At 38.2% G+C, this 26,185-nt stretch overlaps 1 protein-coding gene across 4 annotated transcripts in view; it reads right to left on the reverse strand.

The window, feature by feature from the left end:
• Positions 1-26,185, reverse strand: part of AMPH (amphiphysin) — a 111,616-nt gene that overhangs the window by 50,882 nt on the left and 34,549 nt on the right. For all 4 annotated transcript variants that reach the window (XM_021385849.1, XM_021385848.1, XM_021385850.1 and 1 more), the window contains exons 2-3: positions 15,202-15,282; positions 3,760-3,814 (exon numbers count right to left, since the gene is read on the reverse strand). In XM_021385849.1, the coding sequence (XP_021241524.1) occupies positions 3,760-3,814; positions 15,202-15,282 (136 nt within the window). The remainder of the gene's footprint in view (positions 1-3,759; positions 3,815-15,201; positions 15,283-26,185) is intronic.

Raw genomic sequence — 26,185 nt, forward strand, 5'->3', positions numbered from 1 at the left:
CTAAAGTTAAGAGGATTACTGTCATCCATAGACTGCAGGCTGTCTCTCTGCTGTTTTCAGCTGCTGTCATTGAGAAAGATAAATTGTTTAGAGCAAGTCATGAAGGCACTATGAAATGTGAAAATAGTCTTTACTGCTGGTGAACAGTTAGAATTTTATATTTAATATCAACTGTTTCATGAATTATCTCTTCTTCTTGGTAATTGAGTCACTACTTAATAACTAGAAATGCCAAAATAATTGAATCGCTTAGGAAAAATGATGCTAAATAATTCCATTACTGAAGTTTGAGACACTCACATGAAATATTAGCTCTTTCTTTGGGAAAGAGCCTCTGTCCCTGGACTCCTAGAGGCACAATATGCAGTAGGGATCCTTAAAGGATGTATGTACAGATGTTCCCATCACAGTGGCCTAGGGATGGCAGAGGGCAGGAGACTTTTTACTATCACAGTTCCAAGATACTCAAGCTCCCATGGAGACAGAGATTGGCATGGGTTTCTCAGGACCTATATACTGTGGCGTCTCCTCATGACCTGGCAGGGAAATCTAGGCAGAATCTAGGAGAAAATTTCATTTTCCTAACTAAGCAAAGCACCTTATTCTGGCTCTTAATATTTTATTATTTGAGTGGAAAAGAGAACTTCATGTGAGGTTCTCCAAGGAAATGCCCTGTCCTGCCACATGAGTTGCATTCATTGTTGCCCATTACCCATTAGAGTTTTCACTAGAACAACTCAATCATTTCATAATTCATTGATATCTTTACAGAAAGATGATGAATAGTTTTATTGCTTCTCAGTAAACAAATGTTTGATTTTAAGATTTATTTGTCTGAAGGATATGTGCAATTCTGTCAGCCACAGACTGACAACTACGCAGTAAAGTTGCTTACAGCCCTTCAGAATCTCCATTTCTCTTCCTGTAAACCCGTTACTATTTTACATTGCATCAAGCTACTTGAAAAATACTCTATTTTATGAAGCAGGATTCCTTTTCACCTCTGTCAGCTTGTTACCTTCGGGCAAATCCCGGGATATATCTACTCATCTGCACTTGTACTTGCAAAGAGCTTTTGGTAGAAACTGGGAGGCTGATTTAGGGTTTCTTTAACTACAAGCCCATAAAAACTTTGAAGTCCCCTACAGCTCTAAAAAGCTCAAAAAAGCATAATGGAGTAGAGAATCCAGATGCATGTTGTCAAAGAGATAGGAAGAGGCAAAGACTGAGGCATGAGATGACTACAGCTATGGGAGGTAGCACACAGCTTTGTCAGTACAAACACAACTGATGCATAGCAGACATGAAACCACTATGCAGGTTAAATAAAGTAGCACATATACACTATTCAGATTTACAACAGCTTCATGGTATGGTTCCACTGGGTCCTTAAGCAACTTGCTAAAGGTAAGACTGAATTAAGACTAAGAAGCACATTTGATTTAGGGTTGGAGTCTGAATACAGCAAAAATTCTCTTTAAGAATGCATGATAATAAACCTCAGAAAATGTTAGGTATATTAGAACAAAGGGGAAAAGGGCTCCAAGAAGGCTCCTTTGCTTAAATTGTGGACAGATATCATACTATCAGCCTTCAGTATTCAGTCACTCAAAAGTCATGCAGCAAAATGGCAATTTTTACTAGAGCTGACAACACTCCAGCTTCATAAAATGCATTTAATTGGAGAAAGGTTAGCTATTTTGCCATTTCTTGAAACACTCTAAAATGAACCCTATAAAGTGAACTGCTTTTCTCATATTTTTAAGAACATGAAGATATCAAGTGTATTTATGTGATCAGCCTTCTTCCCTGCAAAATGAACTCCTGATTACAGTGTACCTCCAAAGCCCAGATGTCCTATGTACTGAAATCCCACTTCAGTGCCTGAATATCAGTAGTGGAGGTTCCCACACTTTTCTGTGTAGCCACCCCAAAATATTTGATAGTGTCTGTTCTTCAAAGAATAGCAATTGTAGCCACTGTCTGATGATCTCTGCCACCCAAAATCTAGAGGAGTTTTCACCACTGCTGAGCTCATCAGCTTTGGGGGTGCCCCAGAGTTGTGTATCATGGACTGCTGCCCTGGGCTGCTGTCCCACTTTGCAGCAGGAATATGTTCCAGCACATGTGCCAAGGATGCCCACCAGTTGGCTTTGGAGAATAAAATGTTTTAGGCTGTTATGAGCTGCTTATGACTGGGTATTTTGTGGGACAGAAAGATAACAAGGTGTTAGCAAACACTTTACATTCCCAGGGAGAAAGCCATTCCAAGTTATTTTCAAATACGGACTTACAGGCTGCGAGAAGAGAAAGATGCGGAACAGAAAAGCACAGCTAAAAAGGCAGAAGTTGCACAATGAAAAAATTCACATGAAGTTAGAAGGAAGACTCAGTGGAAAGAATAGCCCACTAGATAGTAAGCCAGAAAAAGGATCACTAACGCACAAAATGCAAGGACTTTTGCAAGAGAATCAGAGAGAAAGAAAATGAAACATGGAAAGGAGGATTGTTGTCACCAACACGGAAATCAAAGCAGCATGTAAACAGTCAGCCTACATGACAGAGAAGCCATCTGGTCAAACAACCTAATCATGCTGCTTCTGGCTATGCATACGTCTGATAATGTGTGTGGGGAATGGAGTGACTGAAAAATTAGAATATAAAATCAGCATCCAATGGGTCCCAAATAAATGAAGAATGTAGAAACTCCTTCCAAACTCCCTCCACCAAAAAAACCCAAACATTGTGCAGATCCCTACAAGGAGAATTACCTCTTGTCTGGTATAGGATTTTCCTTTTCCAGCCCATCCAGCAAATAATGGAAAATAAAAGACATTAAGCTACTGCATTGCTCTCCATCCTACATCCTACAGGAGCTTCTCTGTCTGTTAATGGCTGCTGAAGCTTTATGACACAGTGACTTCCAGAGATGTCAGTACTGGTTTATAACATTTCTCCTGCAGGACTGGAGTCAGGCTAAAAATATGTACATATATAGATTTTCTTTATTTATCTCAAGAAGTTATTAATGAATCTGCAAATGTCACAAACTCTTATTCCATTTCATTTAGGACCTTGCCTTCAGCTCCTCTGGAAAGAAGTGGAAGGAAGGAGAACAGTTGCTGTATATAGTGCTAAACTGAGTATGCTGGATTTATGAATGTCCACTAGGATTTAAATAGCTGTTTACTTATTCTCTGATATATAATCACTGAGCTTCTGCTACTTGGATCTTTATTATTAAGGGATCACATCCTATTTTCAATCTTAAAAAAAAAATTGAAAACAAAAAAATAGATCAGTCAGTCAGAAGCTAACAAGAAATCACAACATCTTAGGGAACATGATTTCAGAAAGAGAAGATCTATTATCCAAATAGTAACACCAGGAAATGTAAGGAAACCTGGAAACCTGCAAGGGACCTCTTGCCTTGCATGGAATATTTTGTATTCTAGCATTTGCAAAGATGAGTAATGCACAGATTTTGCTGGTGCTCTGGACACCAGATTTGCACACAAAGGACAGCTGAGGGTAAGCCATGCACGCAAGACTGTGTATGCACATGAGTTTTCATCAGAAGATGCAGAAACTCTAGCAATAGATTAAACAGCCCATGCCAGATCCAAAACAGAAAAGTAGATTATTAATGACTAAAGTAGTTTTACTTGCACTTGTCTTTGTATACCATAAATAAGAACATTTGTCTCACTTTTTAACAAGTTTGCTTTATGAAAACAACTGCAAACATAAAAAAATCACCTTTGATGGCTGCTAAATATCCTCTCAGTTCCCTCTGGAGCCTGGAACCCTCTGCCTGGAAAAGAAAACAGACAAGATAAACAACAAGTAAGTAAAAAAGACATTTCAATTATGTTATTGCAAACAAGTTTCAGTTACATTTTATGCCTCTAAACACACATACAGTATGCCAGACTTACAAAAAAAAAGAGCAATTTCATCAGCCAACACTGATGAATAGTGTTACATGATGTAAGCATACAAGATGCAACTAATAGGCCACAAAATGTACTCTCTATGCTAAAATTTCTGGTTTTGTTTCATCAGTCACTTGGAGGGGAAGAATTCCAGTCAAAGAACGATAGGTATATTTTACAGCTACAGTCCAGTTCAAGTCAGCCTGGCTAATGTCCTAATTTGAAACACAAAGAAGTACAATCAAGAACACTGTACTCCCTTCTGAAACCTCTCAAAATGAGGCCAAGCTAGACTTGCAGAAAATCCACGCCCTTACATACATGGCTAATTATTTTGCGAACAGTATTCCAAATATTGTAATACTTTGCAAGCAAATAACTCCCAAAAAACTATAGTACATGACTTCATTGCTACAAAGCTGTTCTCCAGAACACTTTCAATAGCCTGAAGATTTTGGAAACCCTATGTGCTTATTACCTTCCAATACCCTTCAAAGTTCTCACTGAAGTGTTTGGAATCTATAAGAACACCAGCCCGCAGTAACATTTTCTCACATACAGCTACACCATATGGAATCAGCTGCAAAATATGAGCGATGGCTTTGGAATTTTTCTCATGTTTTTCATGTGATAGTTAGACCTCAAAAGGGTGTGTGTGTGAACACATTAGGAGGCAGAGTCTCAACTGGTATGAACTGTTATAACTCTACTGAAACCAAATGACTTCTGATATCAGTAAAGGACTTGCCATTAGTGCCAGCAACGGTCAGGGCATTCAGAGGCAGAGAACCATAACAAATTCAGACTGAAAGGGATCATCTTTGTCTTTCTCAAAAAATACTCACTTGCACAGACTGCACACACATTGCAGCACACAGTTTACATGTGCCAAACTCACTTTCCTGTCCCAGCTCCCTACAGGGAATTGAAGGCCTTTATACCTGAAAATCAAATTGCCCAGCTTGCAGTGTACCAGAAGAAGAGAGTACATGTTTTACAGCCTTGGAAATACTAAATTATATACGTGGAAAAATGCCTAAATGTACTTCAAAAGCAGATTGAATTCACTTATGGATTCAACAAAACGAAGGCAGATTTTACACTAATTTTATCTCTAGCAAAACTTTTTAAACCTAAATTCATTAATCAGTTAAATTCTGAGCATGGGAAAAGACCCATCAGGATGATGTTAGAGAAGATGTAGAGTAACAGTAAAAGTACAGGAGCACCTAGCCCACTCATCTGTCTTTGGTTTGGGACTACTTTTGGTGCTCTGAGGAAAGGCAAACCCTTCCCCTGCTTCAGGACTGAAGTTGCGCATCAAGGAAGGGGTCAGATGGGTACTGGTTGCAGTAATCAGGGAATTAATCCTCAGATTTAATGGTTTACAACACAGTAAAGATTAAGTTTTAAGAGCAGTGGTAGCTTGATGCTGTGTCCCTTATGAAAATATACACACATACATCTTCATACTGGTTAGTAAAAAGTACCATCCAATCAAGTAGCAGCACATTTTATTGTCCTATGAAAACTGTAACATCCCAAGGCACTGCAGAAGCAATCTTTTTTCTACTTCTTTCCATGCTAAAAAGGGAGGCAGAGAGGTGGCAGAAGTGAACAATACTGACAGGGAGGAAAGGAGATGACTGAATATTTCACTAAAAGATCTGAAGAGGGGTATCTGTAAACATTCAACAGAAAGAAGAGGGAAGTTCTCCTTTTGTACATGTTGTTCTCCTTAGGGGAAGATACCTTGTGTTTTGAGAAGTCATGCAAAGGTACAGAAATTATCTTTCCAATTGCATGTTCTCTAGCATGAATGCTTGTATAGCCTTTTTACTTGTGAAGAGAATGGGAAGTAGGTTCAGCAACTAGATTCTTCATCATGGTCCAGCTGAACATGTACCCTGATGGCAACAATTTTTTAGTTATTGAAGATTTCTGATGTTTTGGAACCAGTAAACTTCAGCTAGAACCTTCTGTACGCTGTTATCTGCCTTTAATTCCAGCAAAAGCTCTGTATTTACTCATACACATGACATTTTGTCACTAAGAGTTATTCTATATTAAGCTAGTTAGTTTTCAATAAATGGTACGTAACAGCCAAACACTATGTTTTTAACTGGACTGGTGTAGCATTCTACTCCTGCTATCCTAAACTACTGTGAGATCTTTAAGGCTTGGTTAGTGTTAGGAGTCATCAGCAACCACTGCTTAGGAAAATGTTTAAGAAGAAGTCAAAGCAGTAAAACATGATGCAAATATTGTGCAATAAGTGCTGTTGCAAATTCCGGCAATTCATTCAAAATAATTTTGAACATGGGTCTCCCTAAGCCTAGCTTATTAATAAGTCACAAAGCTATTCAAATATATAAGCTACATAGAGTCATATGAAATTTCCTACATCAGCAAATGTTGTATGACACATGACATTTAAGTACCCACAGACAAGGGCCAGCTTCCATTGAATTTGAGAGCAAATCTCTCAATTGCAATGGTAACAGAATTACACCTTTCTATAAAAAAACAGAAATACAAGTTTGCATTAGAAATCCTCAGTCCTGAGAATCCTGCAAAATGTGCTTCTGCTCTACACATTGTGCAACAGTAAACTCCCTATTAGTAAAGGTCACGTACTTTTATCACCTAATAGAATAATTATTAATCACAGAATGAAAATATTGCATTGATGGCTTTGCATCTCTTGCAAACAGATCATAAAAAACACTGGTTTTAAGATTGTGCATATTCAATGTAATTTCTAAGATTCCTACATATTTAATTTTTCCCCTTATTGATACAATCTTTTTCCTCTTTTTTGGTCTATCAGAGGAAGGCATGTGGTGGCTCTGAAACCACTGCTTCAAATGTCTTCACTACGGCCATCATTTTCGTTAATAGAGATGCAGCTTCGTGAGGGAGAATGAAAAACAGATGTCATTCTGCAGATGTTGGACTCTGAAATGAAATTTCCCAAGACAGCACTGATGCTTCACTTATTATTTCATAATTTGTTTTGTTTTACATGATGCAGCAAAATGAGTCAGAGTATCATAATACACAAGAAAACTTCAGGGAGGTATCTTGATAGCATACATAACAGCGAATTTCTCATGATCTGGTTCTTTGAGAACAGCAGACATTTCTCACCAGATGCCAGCAACAGAAATCAAGAGTTCCTAGCAAACCTAGTCTAACTCAATATGCAGATTTACCAAATATCTGTCAAGCAATCCAGGTAGTCTGTACAGATGAGTGAGGGAGTGTGCTGACCATCCAGAACATCTCTCACTAGAAAAATCAGCAGAGCTCTCTAGAGTGATTTTCCAAACAACAATTTCTTATTTTGAACATTATAGCACAGAGTCAGTGTTGCTTGTCAGATGCTCTTTTCTACTGTCTGCTCTTACTACACGGTCAGTATTATGTAGCTGGTAGAGACATGGGTACCCAGTGAGATAAGCAGGCTCATTATTTCAGGATCATCTCTTGTCTGCTGTCACAGGCCTTAAAGACTTTCACAGCAGCATTAAGAATTTTCAGCAATACTGATTTCTCAGAATATTTATTTTTGGTCTTATTTCATTAAAGAACAGTATTTAGGTTCATCTTAGCGCTGGAATTAAGACATTTATAGCACAGTCACCATAGGCTGGAAGAGTGAAAAGACCTGTAAAAACTTTTAAAGACTAACACCATAAAAAACAAGGTTTGTATCTTAATAGCTTTTGCTTTCTGATGCATCAGAAAAATTGCTTCCACTCAGAAATTAAAGGCTATCTTGTCTTCACAAAAGCTGGAATTGGACGACCTATTTGGTAGGCTCATTCATTCACAGCTTTCCAGGCAGAACAGAAGAGTATGATTTTTCCATCATGTCACATGCAGTATGTAAATACAATACATCTTTAATAGAAAGGTCAGCACAGTATGGGCTTGATACCAAAATCAAATAAATCACACTTTAGCAAGAGTCAAAAGCACTGCCGATGCTGAGGCTAGAGCACTAACTTGTCCCATAGAAATGCAGAACAGGTCATTGTTAATGCAGCTCTGAGTCTAATACTGGAATTTTGTCATTTCAGCACTAACGCACCAGGGAAACGTCGTATGAAAGCATTATCTGTATCACCTGGCAGACACCCTCTAGTGTAAAGTGCTATTATTAGCTCCAATGTACAGCATGGCTGTCACTCCATTTGTAAACAGATAAGTAGTATCTACTTCATGGGTCTTTTAGGGGACTCAGAAGCATAAATGCAAAGGTCTGTTTAATTAAGTGAAGCTTAACAATAAAAGAGACTATTTGGATGCTTCCGTAATTCAGTATGAAACAGAACTGCATACCATTGTCCCCTATTTTATTGTTTTACTCCCCTTTATAGCTCCTAGAACTATCTTGCAAATTTAAGCTTTTTTTTTCTTAAGTAAATATATTTCTTCTTTTCTCTTTCTACCAGCTGTGAAAGACCTGGTGTTTGAACTATTCGTCTAGTGCACTGAAAATGGATTTTTTTTGGTATGCCAGTACCTACCAGGATAGCACCAAATTTGTGGTCATCCACCAAGAAGATTCAAGAGTAAGAATTTAATCATTCTAGTAATGAAGTGACATCATGAGCCAAAGGAAATTGCATCAAATCTATCTGGCTCCTCAAAGAGCTTGGGCTAATCCAAAAAGTATCAACTTTACAGATATATGCCAGCATCCTCTGCCTCGCAACAGCAGTGGCACTCAACAGCCAAGTGCCTGCTGCAATGCTGTAACTACCGTTTTACTTTTGACTGCTGCTGCTAAAACCAATTCTCACTGCTTCAGATGAAGATGGAGCAGAAAATTCTTGGTGCCCTCCCTAAACAAAGTCCCAAAGCTTTTGCTTTCTATTTCCAGTGCCCCACAACTAAACATGTCCCTCCCCAAACTAGGATTCTATCTTCACATCGATTACAACATCCTACAGTCATACTCACGTTCCCTAATTAGAGCTCAAACTAATGTTTTTAATGGCTATTTCAGGTATGCAAGGTCAACAAGTATAGTCTACAAGAATATGGATAAAAGTGTTCTATACCTACAGACTTGCTGATTTACAGATTTTCTATATATATGCATATTTTCTGAAAACAGCACTTTCAGAATATATAGCTGCCTATATATGCATATTAATAACTGTAGTTACAAATGACATATATAAGCTATGTATTATCAGGTCTAGTAGAAAACTATTCATAACCATTCATTGTCAGCTGGATCGTGTTCCGTTGGTGCACTGAATTCCTGAGCTCAGCTTTGTCAACTTTCTCCAGGGTTGGTTATTTCAAAGGGTTCCTAAAAAAAACATATACTAGTCTGCTTCAAAAATAATCAGAAATAACTTGATCATTCAACATCATATCCTGGGAGAAAACAATTATCACAGTCATTAAAGCTGCAGAGGCATAATTGGTTAAATCCAAGGGGCAATCAGAAGCAGCCCAGTGTGACTACAGTTTAGACTTTAGATTTGGAGCAATCAATAGGCAGAATTGAAAAAGCAAAACATCAGATCAGTCACTCTGTCCTTTGAAGTGAATAATTAGTTGAAAAGGATCTGGGCTGTTCCCTGCAGAGATAATTTTGTAGCACAGAACAGAGGGCCTCACCTTCCTGAGAGTCCTGTCTGACTGGAAATTAGTGAGGCTGAGATTTAACTGCATGCTATCTCTCTTTTTGTTCTGGGAAAAAATACCCTTTCATTTGTAAGGTAATTATTAAACATACATTTTAGAATGAAATTGTAATCAGCGGAGAACATCCTCCCACAGGCCCCAGAATAATCTGCACATTGTTTTGATTGTATCTGGCTTCATGGCCATCTGGTATCTGAAGTGGACCTTAGGATGGCCCCTGAAAAGATGTCAGTCAGATGAAGTCTCTCTGAATACAGTTTACAAATACTTCTAGGCTTACAGAAATAAAAGCTCCCTTCCACTAGTCCAGATTGAGTTTTCATGTGTCCAGTGTATTTTGGGGTATCTACCAGGGACAGCATTTGGCATCAACTTTGTTTAGCAAAGGAGACTCCCTGGGAGAGAGATGTATTGAACAACCATAAGTTACAGCTTAGCAATTATTAAGAATCCCCTACAGTTTAGTGTGGGACTCCACAGACATCTAAGGAAACCTCCATATGAGCTAAGGGAAAACAGTCTCTCCCAGTCAGAGTAATTTTAAAGCTTGCACTTTTTATTTAATGCCCGGATTATTTTTTTCTAAAGCCTATGCACAAGATCAGTAAAATGAGGGGTTTGAAGGGTAGACATGAGATGCGTAAGATGATTAAATAGATATACAGGATGCATAATAGCTTCCAAAAGAAAGAAGGGTTTTCAGAACAGGTTGAATTTCTTGTGAAATGTTTTCATCGTGCTCTTCATTCAACCCCAGATTAAGACACCTGTGACTGCCTACACATGAGTTGAGTGCCTCTCCTCCTCTTAGAGCTAATACAGATCTCTTCAGTGCAATCTATGGAGTTAGAAGGACAATTAAATCCTAAAGTCAAAACTGCTCACTCAGCAAAGCTGCCTAGTGCCTTTTGGGACACCCTGCAAGACATCCACAAATACAACTGATCCTAAAGGAGACTCCTAGCTTTGTAGGATGGTGCTGGGGAGCCAGGGAGGATACACTAGGGCCTCACAGATGGCAGTGGGTGCTGACATTTAGAGAACTGACTCACACTCCTCATGGCAACCATGAAGGAGGCTAAGCTAGGAGCGGCAAGTGACAAGAGGGTTCACTAACATACCTCCAAACGGGAAAGGGATGAGTCAGATCCAGGTGATGCCTAGTAGATCCAGCTGGGAGCAGCAGGAGACACAGCTGGGGTATGGGTCCTGAGTCCTTGTGAGAAGCAGGACTGGGGACTCTATTTCTACAGTATGGCTCAGGGTGGCAATAGATGCCTGGGTATGAGCTAAAATAGGACTTCTGGGCCTGAGTGAAGGGCTGAGGGTCCTGAGTCAGGCTGATCAGGGCCATTAAGGCTCTGGGTGCCCCCAGAAGCCCTGATGGGTTGCTGTCTTGGCCTATCTGATGACATATCCTGGTTTGACGCAAATGAACTCAAATACAGATACCTACATCCAGGTCTTGCTATCTGGAAATGGATGAGCCTCCAGGGACAGGGTTCCGCTGCCAAAACATGTCCCTTGAGATGCCAAGGTGTGCTTGAGAGGACCACAGAGGCACATCTAGTGCCTGTGTATAGGCCATGAATATCATCTTTGGTGTCTTAGGTCATAAATGAATCATAAAAAGTCAGTGGCATGTCTGACATGAAATGAATACTTCAGCATCTATTAACTGCCCCACCAAACATCTTTAAGTCAATGTCATGCCACAGCTATTGGGCAGCTAAGTACGCTTTCATGAAATGAAGGACATAACATTTCAATTGTTACCAATTACACCCACAGAGCAGTTCTTACTGTGAGGTGCACATTAAGTAGAGCAGGCCACACTTCTGCTCACTCAACAGAAACAAAAAAATACTCCTAATTTTCACCAAATTCTATAAACCAGCAACAGCAGCACTTGACATTTTGCTTTATTCTGACAGTTTTTCATGGGCAGATGCTTTTTTAATAGCAGCAACTCATATATATCTGTGTGTACATATACAATATATAATGTTAATGGTTAAAACACTAGAACATTTTTAACTGTAGTCTACAAAATAAAAGAAATCTCATAACTATGCAGGGAAAAATGATGAGAGTAAAGATGCACAGATATGAAATAGAATACTGAAGCTTTATGAGTGCTGAGTCATTAAAACATAGTAGGGAATAAGAAAATTCCTACTGAACTTCCTGCCAAAAAAGTGTAAGATGCAGTTGCTTGAACAATGATATCTACAGTCGTTGAGATATAGAAATTTTGGACTTCAGGATATTTTCACAGAGTAGAGACTTATGCAGGAATTGTCTTTTTTTTTTCCCTGAAATTCAAGGTCAATTAAGGGGATGAGCACATCCACAATTAGCTGTGCAGAAACATTTAAATCTCAAGTAAACTCTTGCAACACACTGAAAATCTATGCCACATTTATATAAGGTTCACAAGTTTTATTTCAAAGTGGCAATTTCCTGTTTACATCTTAAATGGAAGGTGAATAGCAATTTTATTCACAAATCTTTTTGGTGTTGGTTTCAGCTGCAGCAGCTTACTGCTTCTGACAGGAAAATCTGGAGGCTCTGTAAACCACTGTGCTCTGCTCTCTCCAGTCATGGGATGACTCAGTTTCTCCTTGGTGATTCATCTGGTAATTCAGCTCTGGGTTTCATGTCTAAAGGGGGACACTTATCCAGCTGTATTCAGATGACAGAGATAGGAATGGACTACAGGGGGGCTTAAATGAGGTTATCCTACAGAAAGTTATATTGATCTTCTGGATGTACCCTTATATTGAGCCTCCAGCAGAGTATGGTACAGATCATCCAACCTGCTCTTCAGGCAAGGAATTGCTTATTAAGATCTCAGTTTTTGCATTATCTGTTTCCTGGGTAATAAGCACTTTGCTCCTTTTCTGTGCTTTCCCTGAGCTAACCTGGGAGTCCTTATTTATTATCCTAGGAGAGTATCAAAACAGGATAATTCTACCCATAAAACCAGTTGATCTCCCAAGTGACATCAGTTCAATAAGGTGGAGAAATAAGACAAATAGTCCATTTTAACACCTTTCAATTTACACAGAGCCCACGTCTCTAGCCTCTAGCTGCTACAAACACCTTATAGATACACAAATCTGAAGTGACAGTCTTCCTCAAAACCAAATGTAGGAAAGTGAGATAGCCAGGAAATGGAGCCAAATCACTGTTAAATGAGATCTCAAGAAACAAAGTTAAATCTGAACTTTCTCTCAAGCTGCCTCTGTCACAGGAAGGCCTACCACAGGAAGGAACCACCACAGAGAAAAATAATCCTGGAGAGAACTGGAAAAGATGGTGCAGCCTCTAGTAGGGGTGGTTCTGCTTGGAAGCCCACGCCAACTGTTCTGTGGAACTCAACACAATCATCCATCACCTCATCTGCCTTTTAACTCTTTAATACCTTGAGTTTGCCTTTTCTTTTTCTAAAGGCTCTAGAATTGCAGAGGTAACCTTGAAAGCAGTATTGAATGTAAACCAAGAAGAGATGGCTGCTTGAGTCCACAGAGGACAGCAGTTCTGCAAAGTCCTGATCAGTGTGAGTGATAATTCAGGTGCACACTGTAATCCCTTTAATCTTTGCATTCCTAGTCAGTTGGAGATCAAAGCATGGGTGAAATTAAGAAAATTTAAACAATTTATACCCTACTTATTGGTCTAAGTGGCAGAAACAGTGTTTTTACAGCATTTTTCCCCTTTGTATTTCAGGAATTGAGCGAAACAAAATTATTTGAGAGCAAGCCTAGCAGAACACAGCAGCATGCATGAATAGTTTAATAAATGTACAAATGATTTCTCATTTGTTATGCCATTGGATCTAACCTTAACTGCATGTGTCACTCAAAAGAGTTGTAGTATTTCCTTCAGCACTCACTCCTTACCCATTTCCTCCCCTGGCCCCAGGTCACATTTGCATTCAGATTTAGCATCATTCAGTTCCTGTGGAGTCCTCGACTACTTATTATTGTCTCTCAGTACATCAAAGGAGGAGGAAATAAAAATGAAGAAATGCTAAGATCCTCCTTAGCCCTTGGCAGGACTTTCAGCTGAAAAATAATATTACAGAAAATTCTTGGTAGAGAATAGAAGAAACACTTGAAACATAATTTTGCTGAAAAAGACTTTTTTTTTCTCTTTCATCTCTCTTCTTTTTTAATTGACTCAGAAGTTGCATCTAAAAATACATCCCACAAAACTCTATTTTTTGAGGGGGATACTCCAGCTGCTCCTCTCCTATCCAATAAGAGCCTTACAGATGCACCTTATTTCTAGTAACATAGTTACTAGCTGCGCAAACACCTGTGTTACTGAAAACAACAATAAGCTGCAATATAAGAAAAATTGGAAAGAAAGAAAGAAATACTCTGTTGATATCTCAGCGGATTTGGAAAAGAGGAAGGTGTAGAAAAGGGAAAATATGACATCTCTACAGGGTTTCAAAGCTTCTGAATGCTTTCTCAGCGTTATTAAATCCCAGCATCTACCTGACCTTGGCAAAACTGAGGAAAGAACAACTCTCCTCAGAGAAACAGCTTCTTTTACTTCCCATCATCACCATTTCAGAGAAAGAATGAGCTACATAGCCCAATTACTCCTGGAGCCTCCCTCTTGTTCTAGACTGAGATTGCAAAATAACCGTCAGTCACTGTAAGATGCAAAAGAGTTAATCAGTGTCTGAGCAGTCAGAGTTCAGGATTTGTGTTTATATGAAAAGGACAGAAATCCATGTGGTAGATAGGACTGACTCAGTGTAGGAATTGCAAACTCTAACATGAACCAACTTTTACGTCATGTAAAGTGTGTGGGAGTAATTCTCTCAACCCTCAATGGCTTTAACATATGAGCTCTGAAAGATAGCTCATGAAGGTACTGATATCTCTGTTTATACTTGCATAACAAGATTATTTTCTTGGTGACATTAATGCCTTAGAGCTAAAAACTCCATCCAAAAAAGCGAGGTTAGACTTCAAGACTGCACTGGGTGTATGTTATAAACTCTTCAGGGAAACTCAGTTTTCATGTATGTGTTTGTAACACTAAGAGCAATTGAGCCCTGCTGCCCTGTACTGCATCATCAGCACTGCCACCACAGCTCTCATCATCCCTGCACTAATGGGGATTGTGACAACACACAGCCGTCTAAAACTGTTCAGCTATTCACTTAATATAAAACTAGTTTTTTTACATACCATTGATGAAAACAATCCACAACATGAAACCAAGGAAACAAATCATTTTCTTTGTCAGAAGGCAACTACAAAACTGTGTCAAGTTGAGGCTGGGTTCTGTTCTAAATTACACTGTTGAAAATGTGCTTACGCTCCAATGATCCCACGAAGTTCTGGCATGAGGGCATTATAAATTATTAGAATATGTCTGTTTAATATGAACGTCTTACATGTTTGTATGCCCAAATGCAGCTGATCTTTTTTTTTTAAACTGCAGAACAAAGTGTTACACTCGTATGGTTCAAAACATTTTCCTTTACCTGTTACCCTTCAACAGCTTCTTCAAAATCAGCAAGTAAATATACACTGCATTCTTCTTAACTGAAACTGAGAAAGTAACTGACCTCTTGCCGTTTGAAATTTTGAACGTATTCTTCAAACTGTTCATCTTTTGTTTCATCTGCTTTTCCTAGTTTTTGAAGTACCTATGTTGGGAAAAACAAAAACAGATTAATGTAAGTGTCACAAAACAAAAATGCTGTTACATTCAACAGTTCTGTTCTTTCTGTTAGGCTGAAATTGCATTTCATTTTGTTGAAGTACTCCATGTACCACTGTATACAAAGTTCACTTGGGAAAGCATTTTGTCAAAAATGACCAAGTGAAGTATTTTGTCTGCATGAGCAGAAATATACTATGCATGGGCACGTATGTGTTAATATACTTCAAAGTATGGAGTTCCTTGGAGGAGAGTGTATTTTGTTTCTTTCCTTTTTTTTTTTTTTTCCCCTAAATGAAGCTGCTCTTCTTTTAGAAAAAAATCCCAGGGTCATAAAGCAAGGAAGAATTAGATAAATTTGCTGGCACTGCAAGTTCTCTTCCCATTTAGACAGACTAAAAAATCAAGTTACATTTTTTGACTGTTTATGGCTCATTACGTCCAGTGGTATTAACATTATCTTTAGCTGCATGATTTTCAGCATTAAATGAAAAAAAAGAATTGTGAGGCTGTATCAGAAATTGGTGCAGTTAATGCTTATTTATAACTTCTATTGTTTCATACATATTCTCCTCATTAATTCCGAAGTTGATTGTCATCCATTAAATAATAAATACACTGCAATAGGTCAGCAATAAAAGCTATTCGTGTGATAGCAATCACAAAAGTAAACTGAACTGCTAAACTTTATACTGTGTTAAACTACAAAAATATATTGTTATTAAATCACAGCATTGTGAAGTCATTTTAACACTGAAGATTTACATTTAAAAGAAAATAGATTTTACCCTTCTTGTTAAAAAAAAACCCAAAACTTCATAGAACACTGCTAGAGGAATAAACCATCTCAGAAGAAGAAGAAAAAAAACACATACAAAATCCACAATAGTAGCTGGTACCATGAATAAACATTTAAGCAGCCCCAGTCCTGGCATACTTTGTCTCATCTCATTTGACTTTAAACCCCAGTCTGCCTGGAGCCGTAAAAGCCAGAATGCACAAAGGTGCAGAGAGCATTGCTTCAGCGGAAACCAGAGCTGAAGATGATCAAAAGGTGATGCAACAGGACCCATACACCTGGCATGTGGAACTTCAAGGAAGTTTTGACATATTTACAGCAGAAAGAAAGAATGACATCAGAAAGAAAAAAAAGAATTTCCCAACCATAGTCATGTTTTAACTTTTCAGAGCCATGGCTCATTTGGGCATATTGGGTTGCTTTTAAGTCCCAAAGATCTCATATGTACTCTTTACCAATCTCTTCATAAAATATTAAGAAGTATAAAAGATGGCTTTACAGAAGAATCATTTAATTTAACATTTCAAATAATCACAGGACTACCCATAGCTCGCTGTTATCAATGAGTCCAACAGTATGCCCCCAGCTGCAGCGTGGCTTTGATCTGCACCTAATGGCTCTCTGAAAACCACAGGTTTTCTTTCAAAGTGCTGGCTGCCAGGAAGTCCCCTCACTGAACCAAGACATTCAAGCTGTGTGCACAGGAACAAGTAGCAGGCACATTAATTAGAGTCAGGGAGATTCACAAGTAACAAACTAGGACAAAAGAAGTTGTCACGACAAATTCTTTCATCTTTCCCAAAATATTCATGGCACACATTTATTTCTTCAAATGGGTGCTCAGGCCCAATAGCACAAGGCTGAGAGGGAACAACCAACCTCTTACAGCATTTCTACATTCTATTTAACTTTTAAAAGATCATATGGAAAAAATAAAAAATGAAGAAGCAGACATGAACTGGAGGTGTTCAAGAAATGTTGAGATGTTGTACTAAGGGACATGGTTTAGTGGGAAATATTGGTGATAGATGGACGGATGGACTCGATGATCTTAGACATCTTTTAAACCTTGGTGGTTCCATTAGTCTATGAATCTCAAGAAACATTCTACAGTCAGCGTTTTCTGAACAATGCATAAAATATTTGATGAACTTGATCTCCCTATCCAAAAAGGAAATAGGCAAAAAATGTATCACATATTTCATTTAATTAGCAGAACTTGAAACAGTTGCTTTATTTTTTTCCTGATTTAACTGTAATTTCCAAATGTGATACTATACAGCCCACATAATGCACTGAATTATGCTAAGGATCTAAAATGTATTAGTATTGGTATTGAGAATGAAGGTAGAAGCTAAATTTGATCTGATGGTAAACCTTGATTCTGTTGAATGAATACACATACTGATTAATGGTCTGGTAATACAGTATTGAGATAGATAAATGACAGCTTTGACGCATACACAAAATTTGAGGAAGGACATCAACCATACCTGATATTGTCAATAAATGGCATATTTCCATTTGAGGACATTGCATCTTCAGTTACCATTTGTGAACACATAAGACTTAACATTTTCCCTTTTAAGTCATATATGCACCTTCATTTACCAAAATTAATACATTTCAGATCTGTAAAGATCTGAACTGCTAGAAGGAAAGCATCAATAACTGGTTGATCTTCAATTAAAATGATCAATTGTGTAATGACTGTGAAGTAAATATTAAGTGTCTCCAAAATCACAAAGAAAGGAAATTAATATAATAGAAAAATTACAGATAGGGTTGAGTACACTTCATTATATTGAAAACTCATATCTTGTGTCAAGGATGACAGTGTTATAATAGCTGCTGAGACAGTCATTCTGAAGGGCTTATCCATCCTTTCCTACAGAAGTTTCCCAAACTATGGTAATTCAGGGTGGGGAAAATAGTGATTTTCAGATCTGAACCACAGCTAACTAGGAGCTGTGATATTCTTAAAGAACAACCAAGATGTTCAAAACCACTTAAGGCATAAAGACAGGTTTGCTCAGATGGGAATACCCAGGACAAGTCTTTATCAGACATTCACAGGACTTAATAGCTTGAAAACATGAAGATAACCTAACTTGCCTTAAGTACTACTAAGTAAGGATATTACAGAACAACCCCAGTATGAACAGCAAAACAAACACTTCTGAGTCAAAGACATGAAGTCACTGCCTTAAATCTTTAGAGAATAGCAAATTGCTCAGGATCTCAGCAGATGCAAACTCATGCACCTACAACATTGTTCTACAATACTGCTTTAAACTTAACATTTTTCTCTTTTACAACCTGTAAAAGAACCACTCAGGCTGGACAAATAGTACACACAGATTTCTAAAGTAGTTGCGAGGTGGTACATCTGGGCAGAAAGGATTTTGGAGGTATGCATGTCCAAAATTTCATAAGGATTTCAAAATAAGCTCACAAACTGAATAAGTATTTGCTCAATATAAAAAAAAAAAAAAACAACAAACAAACAAACAAAAAACTTGAAGTAAGTGTCTGATGAGGCACAGTCAAGAACGCTAGTCTGAGGTGGAATAAAAAAAGAAATGCAAAAGTTTGAGGTAAAGGACCATATTTCAACTTACCCAGCAACAAACAGAGAATTATAGAATAGCTTGTATTGGAAGGGACCTTAAAGCCTATCCAGTTCCCACTACCTGCCATGGGTAGGGACATCTCCCACCAGATCAGGCTGCCCAGGGCACCGTCCACCCTGGTCTTGAAGAGCTCTAGCAATGAGGCATTCATAGCTTCTCTGGGCATCCAGTTCCAGTGCCTCACCATCCTCACAGTGAAGAATTTCTTCCTAATATCTGAATTAAATCCCCCCTCTTTCAGTTTAAACCCATTACCCCTTGTCCTATTTCTACCCTCCCTGATAAAGAATCCCACCTTATCTTTCCTTTCGGCCCCTTTAGGTAATAGAAGGCCACAATGAGCTCTCCCCTGAGCCTTCTCTTCTCCATACTGAACAAGCCCAGCTCCCTCAATCTCTCTTAATACTAGAGGCATTCCAGTCCTTTGATCATCCTCGTGGCCTCCTCTGGACCCTGTTCAACACCTCCATGTCATTCTTGTGATGGGGACTGCCTCTCAACACTCTTCCCCTCCACCTCAAAAAAGGGGAAAAAACACAACACCAATAAGCAAACAACAACAAGAAGAATGCAAGCATCTCCATCAGAGAGGAGAGCATACAGAAGACTTCCAAGGCACACCAATGCTCTCATCCTCCTTTGATCACTCTCTCTTCTTTCTCCACTACCTGCAGTCTGTATCATTATCATTATTATTGTAATAAATGATGACACTTAATTCAGGTTTTCAGGTCAACACTAGCTGATCTGTAGTTATCATTCTATTTATCTGTGCACACTTGCAGTATTAATCATACAGAGAATTCCTGATCATTCAACATTCTGCAGTCAATTCTCACTGCTTTGTAATGTATGTTGTATCTCTATTATTGTATTTCCATTTGTTCCCCAGTCTCCTGTTTAGGGCTTGTCTTATACAGGGTATAATAATCCTTGTTTACCCACCATTTGCAGTTGAATTTCATTGCTGAAGTCTGGACACGGAAGATCACATACTAGAAGAAAAGCCTCAAAGAAAACTGCAATTTGGGAAAATATATTTAGTGGAGGAATGCAACTTCACCACTGCTGTCCTAATAGATGACAATTTCTGCTGCTTGGGACAAAAAGAAAAGTCATATACTGAACAGCATTAATACATGAGATATGGCCCAAGAGATGGAATTGGAACCAAGTGCTCACCAGGATGGCAGAGCACAGAAAGTACTCTACAGCTCAGACTAAGTATCTGTATGACCTACCAACGTCTCCCCGGCCTTCCCAGAACTTACTTAGGGAGGATACAAAGCAATTGTGCAATGGCAATTCTGAACACCCTTGCAGACCCTAGCAAACTGTTTCAGTGATCTCCTGGTGTGGTGTCTTCAGGTTTTAAATCCCTGCTGGATTTTTCCCAATGACAGTCCTGTCCTTGATAAGGTCAGGTAAGGTATTTGCTGTTTGCATGAATGTTCACTTTCTCATGGCTGTTTTTCTTTTGTTAATTTCATGTCAGATTTTGTTTGCTGATGCTTTGAGTGTGGTAAAATACCAACACGCATAGAAGTAGTTATGTAACAAATGGGAAGAGTGCTAAATAATAACCAGAAAAGCATAAAACACTATGATAAAATACGTTCTCTTAAATGAAATTGAAAGAGAGAAATGTGATCTTTCTACACAGCCTAAATGACAAATGTGAACATTATGCTATGAGAGATAATTATAATAATTTTTCTGCAAATTACAGAATCTAATTGTACATCATTGCCCAGATGATGTTAAAATGCTGTAGAGAGAGCTACAAAATAAACATTATAATTCTTTTCACAGTAACACCACAGACTTCTACATTAGTCCTTGGTCATTTCAGTTAAAGCTAGAAAGTGCTTTACAGAGAGCACAGACCTGCACATCGCAGTGCAGCACAATGCTAGACCATTTCTCACTCTTTCCCTCTTGCACTCAGAAAACTTGCTGTACTGTAACTAGGCACCTTTGCCACATTTAACATGATAGGTGGCTATTGTTCTGCCTAAGTGGATTGTGTAAGGTTCAGCAGTACAGCTTAGCTGGTCAGTAGGAATTTAAGGAGACTTAAAGACGAACTTTGGAGTTCTGGAGGCTTGTTTTGCTGGTGAGAAAATAAGAGATGTTAACAGCAGTGGCTCAGGACTAAGTGTTGCTAAGGTCTTTTTCCTGCTTGTCTCTGGGGACTTGCATGGAGTTTAATGCTATGGGACCCTCCCACCTGGAAGGGTGGCTCATCACTCTCCACATGTATTCTGAAAGGTATGTATACCTATTAAAAGTGAAAGCCTAGCACAGCTTCAAAGACCTGCAATGTACTTCAAAATTTAAACTCTGGAGAGGCAAGCTGTGGAACTAGTTTTCCCCAGTGTACACATGACCAGCCTGTGTAATAGGGGAGGGCATCCAGGCAGAGAACCTGGGGAGGGGCATGGTTGATGGCCTTCATGGGATGCAGTTTAAAGAGAAAAAACAAAATGGAAAGAAAGGTTAAAAAAAGACGAAGAAAAAAAGAAGTGATAAACCAAATGCAGAATTAACAGGAAAGCATTAGATTTAAAGTAACCTAAAACCAAAAAAAATTAACATTGAGAAGCTGTGAGTTTGATATTTCCTTTATTGCTCACTTTACCACTGAGGAACCAAAGTAGAGTAGCAGCAAGTAACTTCCTCACCAACTTCAGAGAAAGTTACAGCAGTACCAAATTCAGACTAGCATCTTAACTTCTGGGTCATCCTCATTTGAAAAGGAGTTTCATACTACAGTTGCTGTGTTTAGACCTATACAGAATAAAAGAGGAAGAGTGAACAAAAAGGCAACTTAAAGACTGGAAAGACAATCTGTTTGCCCTTCTCTAGCTATTGATGTTTGTATTTCTTGAAAAGATTGATCACTTCTTTTGGTTGAACAGGAGCTAAATTTAACTGTCTGCACAATTAGCAATAATATCGTTGGCTGAATTTCCACATCCTTTACTGCATCCCAAATAAATAAAAGAACTGTTCTGCTGAATTAATAAAAAATCTTGTCAGTTGCTATTACTTCTGTCTAAACTTACTCAACTAGCTGAAAGTACATGGACCAGTATTTCAGACTTGTAGGTCTTAGTTGTGCATCCAGGCTTAGTTAAACTCTACTCATCACTTTTTATTTCCCTCTTCCTTACCAGCTCCTTCACTTCTCTACTCCCTTGTGGTTTATCCTCTACACTTTCTATTGAGCAGATATTTTCCTTAAGTGTATTCCCTACTAAGTACTAACAAGAAACACGATATTTTCCACTCTGATAACTGTTCACTCAGTTCATGTTGTAACTTCATTTAGCCAGTCTTCTATTCACTTTTTGCTCTACTTGGGCTGCAAACTTTTCAAAGCAGAGAGTATCTGATCCTTTACACATTTACTGTATTGAAGACAAGGCAATACTCATCTTGATTTGCTTGAAGATCCTGCCTAAAAAGCCATGATTAATAATAACTTATCTTCTGATGTTTAAATTTACCCAGTGATCAGATAGTTCTTTCGCTATTTACTTGAAACTCCTGGTACTCAGAAACTATGAAAGAAAAGTTAAAGCAGCCATTCTTTTTTTTTTTTTTTTGACTGTATTTTCAAAGCGTAAGAAATAGCATCAAACCAATTGTAGAATTACTATTCACAAAATTTTAATGATCCAAATAGGTAAAAAAAAGAAGTAGATTGCCTATAAACAACTTTTTTTTCCCCAAAACTAATTTTTGAGCTCCTGTAAGTAGAACATTTAAACCAACTATAGTGACATTCAGTAAAAAATTATTTAATTTGGAAAAAGCCACAGTACAATTAAAAAACTGTCTTCTGTACAACAATGCTACTAAAGTTCACCCTTGAACAGGGAAACTTATTTACCCTACTGTAGTTCTCAGCAGTGGCATTCTGTTATCTCTAAATTAATCAAGCTTTTCCTGGGTCAAGAAGAAAGATTTCAAAGATAAAATAGTAATTTATCTGTGGTTAGCTTAGTTTTGCTTACATAACTATGCATTTAAATTCTACCTTGAAAAAGACAACTTTGTCCTTTACAGACTGTTTCTCTGAATTCACTGTAGAAATAGTCAGTGATGTTCCATCTGTCTGTGTGATGGCAGTCAAAAAATAATCAAGCAAAAAGTTTTGCAGTTACAAAGCCAAAATAAAGATCACATTCAGTATAACAGACCTTGAATTTAAAAATGCATAGGCATTCTTCCCCTGTCTAGTCCAACAGGATATATATAGCAGATTCCTACTTTATTCTTTTTAGCTCTGATGGTATGCTTTCAGTGGATCAAAGAATTCATAAAGAAACTAGCCTTTCACTTTAAGTAATGATGTTTTCAGGCTATTTCCCATTCTATTCACATTGCAGAACCTGATTTTCTGCACTTAGTTCCAAGATCCAGGGACAAAAATTTCTACTGGTCTTGATTAAACTTACCAAACAGAACCAATTTATAATAAGAGAAATGGATTTTGACACTAAGTAGATAAAGAGTGTTAGTATTAAAACATAATGTCTCCACAGTAGGTTTATATGAAGTCAGTAAATTCCATTCAATACCTTTATAGGCATCTCTAGGTTACTTCCAATAAAAAACGGCAAATAAAGGTCAATTTACAAAAGAATGTGACTTCTAAAACCTGGAGGAAGAGCCAGAGAAAAAGTTTCAAAAACAAACTGGATTTTCTGCAAAGGGAAAGGAAAAAAAATCTGATTTAAAAGAGATATTTCAATTTGACATAATGTGTTTTTCTATCAGCTGTCTGTGAGATCAGGATAAATGGCTCCATTTTGTACTCTGCAGTAAGATTACAATCTACATTCTTAGACCTCAAATGACAGCAATATCTGTAACTGCAGCAATGATGGCAGAAGCAAGAGCTCAGCCATTCCTGACATGGGTAATAATGGAGCTCACACATTTCTCATTGTGCAGCCTCAAGTAGTTAACAGGGGAACTTTCCTTTCACCATTACATATACAAGGCTAGTAATGTTTTAATGTCTTATCTGTTTGGCTGCTAAGTTAATCCATATGCTGAATGTAGTAGTACAGCTGCTTAATCTTGACTGCCTCCTCCAGTTTGAGCTGTGACATTTCCACAGATATTCTCACTCCTTGATAAAGGAGTTGTCTGAGGCTAAACAAACATTTGGTCCAGCATGCACAGAGGTGCAGTTATTGCCCACTCTGAGGCTCTTTGATACCCAGTCAAGATAGGATTTCCTCGTGAAGGCTGAGGGCAATCTTCACTACAGGACTGATAGTAGAGCCCTTTGGGAGCGAAATCAAGAGTTTCCACCATGGTTTGGTGGCTTGCCAACAGAATATTTCACCACCTGTTAGACAGTTTCATGTCACGCCACACATAGCAACGAAGAACATGAAGAACATTTCAGCTCATACTTTTCAAAACATTTGCCAGGTTTATGTTCATCTGTGGAGGAATTTACTGTTTCTACATAGAGCATGAATATATTGCAAACTAAATATCAGTGAAGTGCCCAACATGGCAACATTTGCGACTGAGCTACTTTTCATCTTGCGGATGCGCCAGAGCTTTCTCCTCTACCCTCATCCAGTGGAAGAGAAACTGACCTAATACTTCCAGGTGAATTCACTCCCCTGTAGGTGGGATAATTAGGTCTCCATTTCAAATAATTGAGAAAATTATGTCCCAGATATATGAAAAATTTGATAGATCATATATACTTATTCAAATAACTTGAAAACTCAGGAAATCATTGATGTTACCCAAGCTTTTCTTTCACTGTTTTTTTCAAAACTGCTTTTTCAAAAATTCACTGTTTCATGAGAGATTTATTTTACTTACTGGAAGAATCTGAAGGCATCTCATAACAATCACAAATATCCCAAGACAAGCTTTATAAAGGAATCATTAACCTAGTATAACGTGGTAGCTTTGACTAGTACATAATACTAGTCCATACTTCTGAAGAGTTACCAGCTTTCCATCTCATGGTTTTTTAGAATTATTCAACATTTTTGCATTATTGAAGGTCAAACAACCTCACAACACTAAAGTATTCTGAAGAAGCTCATCTAACATAGCATATTTCTACATTTCTCATTGATTGCTGCTAAGGATAAGCTTGTTTTCAGGAGTCTCTGTGCTTCATTTCTTCATGTTCACCCCAGGTCATGGTCATCTGGTACTTGAAATGATTTAGACATTATTTCAAAACCAAGGAAGAAAATAACCACATTGATGCAGACAACTGAGTTTGGAGAAATAATACAAATCAAACAGGACTTTAAGATGACAGAAAAAAGTTAAAGAAAGCTCTGAATTAATGCTGATGTTAGCAAGGTCTATCAACCATAGTAGCATCAAATGCTCAAATTTTGGTATCTAGATTTTGCTTGAGATGTTGCAAACAAACATGGTTCCACCCTCTCCTGCAGTGTTTAGGGATGAGACCCCCGAATTAGCCCTTTCCTTGGCAACTCCCCTGGACATAGATCAGAGCTGCTGAGCATGGAAAATGGTGTGTTTTGCTTGGATCCACAGCATCCAGAGCACAGTTAGGGCCCGCTTCACAATGAAGTTCTTTCTTTGCCAAGCAAGCAGCAGTCCTGTTCTATTGTACTTTGAAAAATCAAAACATTTAAGAACTCTCTAATGGATACAGTTTCCACACAAAAAGGTGTCAGGAAAAATGAGCATATCTCCCGATGACAGATAAGAACTGGCATGTGAACACCATTTTTCCAAAGCTCTCACAAGAAGAGATGCTATATCCTCCTTAACTGGAGTCACATTTTCACATCTTTTAGAGGTCTTTATTTGCATAAACACTGAGTCAGAGGAAAGTGTCAGCACAATCAACGTGAATGAATTCAGGATTCGGTAAAAATACATTTTTGTTAAATTGAGAGGGTTAAGACAGATAAGAAAAATATCACAAAGTGATAGGAAATACAGAAAATTACACTTCCAGAGCTGGGACAAAATAGAATAAAGGTTGGATTCTGTGGCTGTATAACCTGTTAGCATAGTCACCTGAGCACGCTGGAGGGACAACAGCAGCACAGATGAGCTGGAATGACTTTCAATAGCAAGTTCTGTGAGACCTCTCAAACTCTTCAAAAGCAAATCATATGCACTGATACTGAAGCACTGCTTCAGTGAACAGCTCCACAGAAGTCTTCAGCACTGCAGATAAGGGAGAAGGATCTTCTTCCAAAGGAAACAGGCACAGACTGGCTATTACTGAAAATCACTGGGAATATAGACCCTAGATGAATTCAGCTAGTACAGCTGGATATAACAGAACACTAGTTTAACAGTCTTCATACCTTAAGTGTCATGGAATGGTATGGGACATTGTTAAATGCCTCATTTTTTCCTTTTGCAAATCAGCTGTGCTGGTGTCCTCCATTTAGTGGCAAAGGTGGAAAAATTGA

This window comes from Numida meleagris, chromosome 2 (genome assembly GCF_002078875.1).
Source record: "Numida meleagris isolate 19003 breed g44 Domestic line chromosome 2, NumMel1.0, whole genome shotgun sequence".
Classification (NCBI taxonomy): Eukaryota; Metazoa; Chordata; class Aves; order Galliformes; family Numididae; genus Numida; species Numida meleagris.